The sequence below is a fragment of the Coregonus lavaretus genome, assembly GCF_964263955.1.
Source record: "Coregonus lavaretus genome assembly, contig: HAP1_SCAFFOLD_6864, whole genome shotgun sequence".
NCBI lineage: Eukaryota > Metazoa > Chordata > Actinopteri > Salmoniformes > Salmonidae > Coregonus > Coregonus lavaretus.
Window position 1 is genome coordinate 1 of NW_028157912.1, and position 11,565 is coordinate 11,565.

General features: G+C 40.6%; 1 protein-coding gene across 2 annotated transcripts; it reads left to right on the plus strand.

Moving 5' to 3' along the window:
- The first annotated feature begins 1,128 nt into the window (after nucleotides 1-1,128).
- Nucleotides 1,129-5,032, plus strand: LOC311124642 (cyclic AMP-dependent transcription factor ATF-1-like). 2 transcript variants are annotated; one of them, XM_084198754.1, is made up of 3 exons: nucleotides 1,129-1,413; nucleotides 1,596-1,740; nucleotides 4,081-5,032. In XM_084198754.1, the coding sequence occupies exons 1-3, from the start codon at nucleotides 1,287-1,289 to the stop codon at nucleotides 4,223-4,225; spliced, it is 417 nt and encodes a 138-aa protein (XP_084054880.1). In that variant the 5' UTR covers nucleotides 1,129-1,286; the 3' UTR covers nucleotides 4,226-5,032. The 2 variants fall into 2 exon arrangements, with proteins under 2 accessions (XP_084054880.1, XP_084054881.1); XM_084198755.1 differs by having other exon boundaries at nucleotides 1,135-1,389.
- Nucleotides 5,033-11,565: the final 6,533 nt, after the last annotated feature.

Genomic DNA, 11,565 nt, shown 5'->3' on the forward strand with positions numbered 1-11,565 from the left:
ACATAAAGCATACTCAAATGTGTGTCGACTATGTCGATGGATGAAATCCTCAGTTTAATGACAAATGTAACTAAATGTAATCTAAAATGTAATCTACGTTTATTTTAATTTAACCTTTTATTTAACTAGGCAAGTCAATTAAGAACAATTTCTTATTTACAATGATGGCCTAAAGTAATTGTTTATAATGAGAGGGCCATAAAAAATAACTAGTAATGCTGCATACTCCAAGAAACCTCACCTTTCTGACAAAAAATAGTTATAAATTGCTGAGGTGTAGTCACTTTTGGACACAAGCTCAAGTACACAGTACAAATATGATACAAATTAGAAATATTTTGATGTATTTCCTATTGAACAAAACTGTATAAATAAGGCTTGAACTTACTTATATGCTCTCTAAATATAGAATAATCAAATTTAAAAAAAACTAAGATTTCACCTTCCTTATAACTGTAAAATACATATTTGTATGTTTAGTGTTAGAGAAAATGTGCACATTTTCTAAAGGTCTCTCTTGATCAAAACGTCTGCCCCCACCACTGTGAACGTTTAGCTTGGCTTCCTGAACTCGTTAGGAACTCGCCTTTCATCTCATGTTAATCTTGTCCATCTATGACAGTGTTTTTTGTTGAAAGTCTATTATTTTAGATTACTTTGATCAAGTTTGCTATAAATCGATCTCTGAATGTGCTAGAGTGACGAAACCACTCTCCCCTGCTGCACTACGATTGCAGGCATGTGCTTTGTCAGTGGCTGTGATGTAGGGTTCAGCCAGGAGTTGGACAGTCACCACAGCTTCAAGTAATGTCAGACTTCAAGACCTTGTCACACAGGCAGAAGAGATATACTCCTGTGTCCGTGAGAACCTGGGCTACCGCTCAATGCAAGCCATTTCGATCTGCTGTGTCCATGTAACATGTTAACTTCTGTGCAGCATGAGTAGGGAGCTAACACACTTGAATAATGCAACACGGCATGTAGAAATGTTGAAACTGTTAATTACTGTTCGCAAAACAATGTCCATACAGGCTAAAACACTTTATAAAGCATCTGGTATCGACTTTCCATATTGGTGCCCATCACTAGTAGTTACTATTGCCCCTAACTTCCTGTGTGTTTATTGTCTGTAGTTACCATCGGCCCTAACTTCCTGTCTGTTTGTCTGTAGTAACCATCGGCCCTAACTTCCTGTCTGTTTGTCTGTAGTTACCATTGCCCCTAACGGCACCATTCAACTGGCCAACACGGGGTCAGAGAGCCTTCAGGGGTTACAGACTCTCACCATGACCAACTCAGGCCAACAGCAGGGCACCACCATCCTACAGTACGCCCAGACGCCCGACGGACAGCAGATACTCGTGCCCAGCAACCAGGTGGTCGTACAGAGTGAGTATGGCTTCATGACTCACGGTAAGCTTTGAGATGATACCATAAGGAGAAGTACCCAGTAGTTTTCTCGTTGTCACTGAAGCCTCCCTGAAGGTGTGTAAAAAAAAGGACTGATCCCAGCTTGCAGACCACATTGTAATGTGTTGAGATTATAAAGAGGAGATGCCCTCATCTATTGTTTTGATTGGCCTCATCCCCCTCAGGTGCAGGAGGAGAGATGCAGACGTACCAGATCCGCACGGCGCCCACAGCGCAACAGACCGTGGTCATGACTTCCCCTGTAGGAATGTCTGAGCAAAAGACTGGCAACCCCACCATGAAGAGAGAGATCCGCCTCGCCAAGAACAGGTGTGTGTGGGGATAAGGACGTGGTATGATGGGACTGTGTGTGTATGAGAAGTGTTGTGGCAGTGCACAGTTGGTTCCTTGAGCTCTGGTGGACATTCCTGCTGTCAGCATGCCAATTGCATGCTCCCTCAAAACTTGAAACATTTGTGGCATTGTGTTGTGTGACAGAACTGCACATTTTAAAGTGGCCTTTTATTGTCCCAAGCACAAGGTGCACCTGTATAATGATCATGCTGTTTAATCATCTTCTTGATATGCCACACCTGTCAGGTGGATGGATTATCTTGACAAAGGAGAAATGCTCACAAACAGGGATGTAAGCAAATGTGTGCACAAAATGTTAGAGAAATAAGCTTGGAACATTTCTGTGTTTTTTATTTTATTTTACTTTTTAAACTCATGAAACATGGGACTAACACTTTACATGTTGCGTTTATATTTTTGTTCAGTGTATATAGCTTTGTAAAACTATAAATTACCAACCACCCAGCTTTGGAGTAGTTACAGTTGAAGTCGGAAGTTTACATACACTTAGGTTGGAGTCATTAAAACTCGTTTTTCAACCACTCCGCAAATTTCTTATTAACAAACTATAGTTTTGGCAAGTCGACATTACACAAGTAATTTTTCCAACAATTGTTTACAGACAGTTTATTTCACTTATAATTCACTGTATCACAATTCCAGTGGGGTCAGAAGTTTACATACACTAAGTTGACTGTGCCTTTAAACAGCTTGGAAAATTCCAGAAAATGATGTCATGGCTTTAGAAGCTTCTGATAGGCTAATTGACATAATTTGAGTCAATTTGAGGTGTACCTGTGGATGTATTTCAAGGCCTACCTTCAAACTCAGTAGCTCTTTGCTTGACATCATGGGAAAATCAAAAGAAATCAGCCAAGACCTCAGGAAAAAATAAGGTTCATCCTTGGGAGCAATTTCCAAACGCCTGAAGGTACCACGTTCATCTGTACAAACAATAGTACGCAAGTATAAACACCATGGGACCACGCAGCCGTCATACCGCTCAGGAAGGAGACGCGTTCTGTCTCCTAGAGATGAACGTACTTTGTTGCGAAAAGTGCAAATCAATCCCAGAACAACAGCAAAGGACCTTGTGAAGATGCTGGAGGAAACGGGTACAAAAGTATCTATATCCACAGTAAAACGAGTCCTATATCGACATAACCTGAAAGGCCGCTCAGCAAGTAAGAAGCCACTGCTCCAAAACCGCCATAAAAAAGCCAGACTACGGTTTGCAACTGCACATGGGGACAAAGATCGTACTTTTTGGAGAAATATCCTCTGGTCTGATTAAACAAAAATATAACTGTTTGGCCATTATGACCATCGTTATGTTTGGAGGAAAAAGGGGGTGGCTTGCAAGCTGAAGAACACCATCCCAACCGTGGAGCACGGGGGTGGCAGCATCATTTCGTGGGGGTGCTTTGCTGCAGGAGGGACTGGTGCACCTCACAAAATAGATGGCATCATGAGGACGGAACATTATGTGGCTATATTGAAGCAACATCTCAAGACATCAGTCAGGAAGTTAAAGCTTGGTCGCAAATGGGTCTTCCAAATGGACAATGACCCCAAGCATACTTCCAAAGTTGTGGCAAAATGGCTTAAGGACAACAAAGTCAAGGTATTGGAGTGGCCATCACAAAGCCCTGACCTCAATCCTATAGAAAATTTGTGGGCAGAACTGAAAAAGCGTGTGCGAGCAAGGAGGCCTACAAACCTGACTCAGTTACACCAGCTCTGTCAGGAGGAATGGGCCAAAATTCACCCAACTTATTGTGGGACGCTTGTGGAAGGCTACCCAAAACGTTTGACCCAAGTTAAACAATTTAAAGGCAATGCTACCAAATACTAATTGAGTGTATGTAAACATCTGACCCAATGGGAAGGTGATGAAAGAAATAAAAGCTGAAATAAATCATTCTCTCTACTATTATTCTGCATTTCACATTCTTAAAATAAAGTGGTGATCCTAACTGACCTAAGACAGGGAATTTTTACTAGGATAGAAATGTCAGGAATTGTAAAAAACTGAGTTTAAATGGATTTGGCTAAGGTGTATGTAAACTTCCGACTTCAACTGTAGGTCTATTTCCCTGCTTTTGAGAGGAGCTGGCTACTGTACATGGAGACTTCCAGCAATTGCGCTAAGCTAACGATTTGCTAACTTAAATAATGTACAAACGGTACGTAGAAACATAAAAATTGTATCCATGAGCTCATGTGACTCTGGGTAAGTAGAACGACGACCTAAATCTAACAGTATCCCTTTAAATGTAATCCTCTAAAGCAGTTTTCTGTGTTTCTCCCTGGCAGGGAAGCGGCACGTGAGTGTCGCAGGAAGAAGAAGGAATACGTCAAGTGTCTCGAGAACCGTGTGGCCGTGCTGGAGAACCAGAACAAGACTCTCATTGAGGAACTCAAGACGTTAAAGGACCTATACTGTGTCAAAACAGGATAACAAGGAGGACAAGAAGAGAAGCCAGCCAGCAAGCGGGACTTTTACCGTCAGCGAGCGGCTCTGCTCTGCCACATGGACAATGCGGGGTTAACCGGGGAACACCTTTCATTTCAGACCTGAAATCACCCTCCTCAGTTTGTTTTATACTCTTTGTTTTAACAAACGTGTCGCGGGCGGTGGCAATGGGATGTGTCCATATAAAAGACAATGAAAGGGTGTGAAAGAGAGGTTGGCTGTTTTTAATCAAAGTATTTTTTTTTTAGCTAATGGATTGGATAACTAACGCTTAAATGTTTATATTTGTGTATATTTTATGAGCACATGGGAGGCGTGAATTGTGAGCTTTATCATTGACATTCAATTTCCAATTGTGTCCCCCTTTGCCAGAATCAGCTCCTTATGTTCCCCCCCCAATTTGTTTAAAGAAAAGTGTAGCAGTAGGATCAATCTGCTGTTTTTAACATCAAACAATTTGCAGCCAAATTGTTATTGTATGGTTACAATTCATGTATCTTATTGCATGGTGTATCTTTTATGTGAACCAGCTATTTCCACCCCCACCCCCCTTTCTTTCCCCCATGAGGAAATGTTACAAGTCTCATTCCTTACCCTTGTCCAGAGAGATGTAAGGGGTGTTTGAAAATATAACATTGTGTAAGGCTGAATTGGCTGTTACTAAGACAATCACGCAATGTCAGGGTAATATTTATTTTATATTTCTGTAGAGGGTGAGGGGGATGAGCAAATCAAACAAAAAGAGGGAAAGCAATGTCTCTCATTCTGTAAATGGAAATAAATATTTTTCACAAATTCAGTCTCAGATTATTCACTGGGGATTAAAAAAAGAAAAGTTATACCCAAAATGTATTTGGGGGCTCACTCTTGGACTTGTTTCCTGGGATGTATTCATTACTTCTTGCAACAGAAACCGTTTACCGTTTAAGAAGTAAACGGAAGCGAACGAAACTGGGAGGGACCTACCTGAATTTGTTCAATAGAAACACTCATTTTTGTTGTGAAAGGTTTTCCGTTTGGAGTAAACGGTTTCTGTTGCAAAACGTTTTGCAACAGACTGTTTTAAAATAATCAGTGTAATTAATACATCCAAACAGTTGCAAAATGTTCTGTTTTGCAACGATAACGAGAGTTTCTATTGGACAAATTCAGGTAGGTCCCTCCACGTCTGGTTTGGTTCTGTTTGGTTCCAAGTGAATACACCCCTGGACTAAAAGGCATGTTCAATTGAAAGTGCATTTTATTGCAAAACCAGTCTTAAAGGGATCTTTTAGTCAAAAACGAAGTGTAAATGGGGGCGACTAAAATTAGTCCAGTCGCCCCCATTTAGTGACAAGTATTTGAGGTTATGGATATACTACGACCTCTTGTGGTCTCTACCTAGGTTTCCATCCAATTGGCGGACAGATTTATGCTAATATTTTAAAAGCGTGCAGATACAATGCTGGTAGGCTAGTCTACATTATGAGATTATTATGGATAAGAGCGAGAATATTTGTATTCGTCAAAAGGCAGTTAAGCATCAATCATCATGTCACCAAAATATGACCCTCGATATTAGAAAGGAGCGTCAAGATCACTGTGCACTTTCACCACCCTGTGAAGTTCAACATAATTTAATCTGTAACCTAATAAACTGCATGGTTTCCCGAGTCATAGTGGGAGGACCACACACCATATCATTATGTGACTCCAAGTTTACTTCGATATGATGGTTATTATATCAATATTTGCGCATAACGGCATTTCCACCACCATTTCTCGCATAATTAATTTTACTGACACAAAAAGATCTTGGGGGGCCAAACTACACAGCACATCACTAAACAAAACATGAATTGCACTATAATGGTGACAAACAGTGCCCACAAACTGTTAGGGCCTACATAAAGCTGTCCCAACTGCAGAGCTTTCTTTTCAGCACCATGGAGTGAATCCTTACCACCACTACACCTGGCGATCAGCAGAGCCTTGTCTGGCAGCGAAACAGTTAATTCAGCCTCATTTACTGCCTTTTAAAAAAACAGCTGATATGGCTGACTTGCTTAAACAAATGTGGTTTCTACTGACAATTGAGATGTACAAACTATAGCATTAGGGAACGATGAGCGGATAAGAGGCTATCTGTAATTTCGATTAAGAAGAGCTAAAACGGACATAGTCATAACTATTTGTCCAGCACTTTTGAAATGTACAGTGACAGAATTCAGAACATGGGCCGTTCTTACAGTGTTCTCCCTGTACACCAAGTCAGAACCGTAGGATAAATAAAGGGGGCATATACAGTGAGGGAAAAAAGTATTTGATCCCCTGCTGATTTTGTACGTTTGCCCACTGACAAAGAAAAGATCAGTCTATAATTTTAACGGTAGGTTTATTTGAACACTGAGAGACAGAATAATAACAAAAAAATCCATAAAAACGCATGTCAAAAATGTTATAAATTGATTTGCATTTTAATGAGGGAAATAAGTATTTGACCCCCTCTCAATCAGAAAGATTTCTGGCTCCCAGGTGTCTTTTATACAGGTAACAAGCTGAGATTAGGAGCACACTCTTAAAGGGAGTGCTCTTAATCTCAGTTTTTTATTTGTATAAAAGACACCTGTCCACAGAAGCAATCAATCAATCAGATTCCAAACTCTCCACCATGGCCAAGACCAAAGAGCTCTCCAAGGATGTCAGGGACAAGATTGTAGACCTTGGGCTCCATGCAAGATCTCACCTCGTGGAGTTGCAATGATCATGAGAACGGTGAGGAATCAGCCCAGAACTACACGGGAGGATCTTGTCAATGATCTCAAGGCAGCTGGGACCATAGTCACCAAGAAAACAATTGGTAACACACTACGCCGTGAAACCTGAAATCCTGCAGCGCCCGTAAGGTCCCCCTGCTCAAGAAAGCACATATACATGCCCGTCTGAAGTTTGCCAATGAACATCTGAATGATTCAGAGGAGAACTGGGTGAAAGTGTTGTGGTCAGATGAGACCAAAATGGAGCTCTTTGGCATCAACTCAACTCGCCGTGTTTGGAGGAGGAGGAATGCTGCCTATGACCCCAAGAACACCATCCCCACCGTCAAACATGGAGGTGGAAACATTATGCTTTGGGGGTGTTTTTCTGCTAAGGGGACAGGACAACTTCACCGCATCAAAGGGACGATGGACGGGGCCATGTACCGTCAGATCTTGGGTGAGAACCTCCTTCCCTCAGCCAGGGCATTGAAAATGGGTCGTGGATGGGTATTCCGGCATGACAATGACCCAAAACACACGGCCAAGGCAACAAAGGAGTGGCTCAAGAAGAAGCACATTAAGGTCCTGGAGTGGCCTAGCCAGTCTCCAGACCTTAATCCCATAGACAATCTGTGGAGGGAGCTGAAGGTTTGAGTTGCCAAACATCAGCCTCGAAACCTTAATGACTTGGAGAATATCTGCAAAGAGGAGTGGAACAAAATCCCTCCTGAGATGTGTGCAAACCTGGTGGCCAACTACAAGAAACGTCTGACCTCTGTGATTGCCAACAAGGGTTTTGCCACCAAGTACTAAGTCATGTTTTGCAGAGGGGTCAAATACTTATTTCCCTCATTAAAATGCAAATCAATTTATAACATTTTTCACATGCGTTTTTCTGGATTTTGTTGTTGTTATTCTGTCTCTCACTGTTCAAATAAACCTACCATTAAAATTATAGACTGATCATGTCTTTGTCAGTGGGCAAATGTACAAAATCAGCAGGGGATCAAATACTTTTTTCCCTCACTGTAAGCAGACAATGAAAGTGCTTAAAATATTTGATGATTACATTTCTCGAAAAGATATTACATAATTTATGCAGCAGCATACAATACATTTTTGGACTCACCTTGTTGTGCTGTGCTCACTTGAACAGGAAGGTGGCGCGGCGGACCTTCTTGTGGGCAAATTTTGTCATCAAACTTTATCATCAAAGTCTGGCATTCTGTGGATTTATGATGCTTTCATGACAACTGGGAACTCGGAAACAGTTCAAATCATGACGTTCACGATCTTCTGGACGGAGCTCTAGAAAGAGGCCAGAGTTCCCGACTTTGAATTCCGAGTAGGATGACCGTTAAAAAAGTTTTTTTCAGAGTTCCCAGTTGTCTTGAACTCACTGAAGTCTAAGATTTCCCAGTTCCGAGTTTCCAGTTGTTTTGAACGTGGCAGAAGTCAAGCTGGATTGACAGCATGGCCAATGTATTCAACCTTTCTGGCCGATGGTGTTGCATATGAATGTTTATCCTTTTAAGCTTGGAAAAGAGACCCTTAAACCCAGACTTGGACCACACACCCTCTCCACCGAATAGCAGGCTTGTGATTGCTTTGCCACTGGTTCCTTCCAAACCACTCATTGTTGAAATTGCGATTTCAAACTTGCTGTATAATGTTTATGTCCAATGGCCGATGAGCACCGATACGTTTTATCTATAATTTATCTTCATATGACAAGGATTGAAAAGGATTTGCCAGTAGATTGTCGACCTGATTCATGATGATGACTGCTTGTCTAGCTTGCTAGCTAAGTATGATTGTTGACATGATCAGTCCAATCAAAGCTACAGCAGATATAACGTGATTTGACGTCATTTTATCTGTGGCCAATGAGCTTTGGATGGGACCTTCTAATGTTAATCTATGGCAGCACCCAAGGGGCTTGAACTTTCTAGCTCTCCCTGTAGATTTTGCGGTGACGTAGTGTCCCCATGAGTGACAACTAGAGAACATTACCAACCCCTACGCTGTGTATTTTCCGCTGACTGCCCCACCACCACAGAAAGCACTGTGCTAGGCTGAAACACCTGCATTTTGGAGCTGCTTTACTCAAGGAAGCAAAAAAGAGACCATGTTTGTATGCAGCTTTATTAACTTCATGATTATTATTTTTTACATTGTTTGCAAACTGATATGTGACACGTATTAATGCCAAAATAACATGCAAAACAGGCAACAAAAAAACTGCTAAACAGGTGGGGCTGAATGACGGGTCGCCACTGCGTCTTGCCATAGATTTTCAAGTAGATTTAAGTCAAAACTAACTTGGCGACTCAGGAACATTAACTGTCTTCTTGGTAAGCAACTACAATATAGATTTGGCCTTGTGTTATTGTCCTGCTGACTGCTGGAAAGCAAACTAAACCAGGTTATCCTCTAGGATTTTGCCTGTGCTTAGCTCCATTCAGTTTCTTTTTTATCCTGAAAAACTCCCCAGTCCTTAACAATTACAAGCATACCCATAACATGATGCAGCCACCACTATGCTTGAAAATATGGAGAGTGGTACTCAGTAATGTGTTGTAATGGATTTGGCCCTAACATAACACTTTGTATTGAGGACAAAAAGTGAATTGCTTTGCCACATTTTTTGCAGTATTACTTTAGTGCCTTGTTGCAAACAGGACGCATGTTTTGGAATATTTTTATTCTGTACAGGCTTCCTTCTTTTCACTGTCAATTAGGTTAGTATTGTGGAGTAACTACAATGACCCATCCTCAGTTTTCTCCTATCACAGCCATGTAACTGTTGGCCTCATGGTGAAATCCCTGAGCGTTTTCCTTCCTCTCCGGCAACTGAGTTAGGAAGGACGCCTGTATCTTTGTAGTGACTGGGTGTATTGATACACAATCCAAAGTGTAATTGATAACGTACCCATGCTCAAAGGGTATTCAATGTCTGCTTAATTTTTTTTACCCATCTACCAATAGTTGCCCTTCTTTGTGAGGCATTGAAAAACCTCTCTGGTCTTTGTGGTTGAATCTGTGTTTGAAATTCACTGCTGGACTGAGGGACCTTACAGATAATTGTATGTGTGGTGTACAGAGATGAGGTAGTCATTCAAAAATCATGTTAAACACTATTATTGCGCACAGTGAGTCCATGCAACTTATATGACTTGTTAAGCACATTTTTACTCCTGAACTTATTTAGGCTTGCTTTAAAGGGGTTGAAAACTTTTCAGCTTTTCATTTTTAAATAATTTGTAACAATTTCAAAAAACATCATTCTACTTTGACATTATGGGGTATTGTGTTTAGGGTCCGTGAGAAAAATATCTCAATTTAATCTATTTTAAATTCAATCTGTAACGCAACGAAATGTGGAAAAAGTCAAGGGGTGTGAATGCTTTATGAAGGCAAAGTTTCATGTCTCAGGTTGCCCGCGAAAGACAGCATGGATATAATAATGCAATAATTTTCAAATTATTTATATTCAACGTTTCGCCATGGTCCGAGCCATGGTGAAACTTGCACTCATATAGTTCTGAAATAATTGGATGGTGAAACTTACCAGCCAACCAGAAAAGAAAGGCGAAGCAATTCAGGCATTCTTGAAAGTCAGGACAATACTTGTCCTGCAAATAAACATTATTTTAAAAGTAAAAAAATTGTTTTATTTTGCAAGCAGTAGGCATTTAGAATTACAGGTGGAGTGGAGCTCTGAGGTTGACATTATGTGCTCCGCATACCTTCAAAATTATTCGGCAATCATAATATATTCTAAAAATTGAGTTTCTATCATCATTTCTCGCAATAAAGTTAGACAAAATAAAAATCCACCCTGGTCGAACAGATAAAAATGTCGATCTTTAGAACATTTAGCCTACCTGCAGTTTCCATTACACATTTTTTTGTTTTTTGTTTTTTTGCGATATTGATTTTGTCGAATAAACCTGGGTCAATGGAAGCCTGTCAAGTGAATGGATGTATAGGTGGAAACGCTATTATCGACAGAGGCCTCACATGGGAGTGAATAGCTTTACTTAAACAAAGAGTAGAATGGAGCATTGTATATACTACTGGCTATAGAAGACAAGACCTTCCAACAGAGAAGGAGCCTGCTAAAAACACTATCTAAAAACACATTCAACAGCTACAATCTCCACTGGGGACCTCAAGCCATGAAGGTCCAAGGAATTATGATTCACTCTTCAGTGTTGTGACGGCCATGTACTTACAACTGCACCCAAAGAAACATGCACTGGCTGCTTGCATGGGCTGTGTAGAGAGTAGTAGTATACAGTTATAGCAACTCTGTTGTTACTGCAACCTAGTCCATTTCATTAATTCCTAAACTGAATGGCAAATAAGTTGTGAATAGCAGGAAGTGGCTTTAATTCACAGTTAAGAAATATTGCTTAATATTGGCCAAATCTTTATAGAAAAGTTATTTATTAGGTCAGACAGGGTATAAAATATGTAGATAAAAAGTCAAACTGTAAATTAAAAAAGAGAACAGTTGAAGAACAAGTTTACACATTATGTTAATGTAGAGTTATCAGAACCCCCCCCACCCCCCCCCAGAGT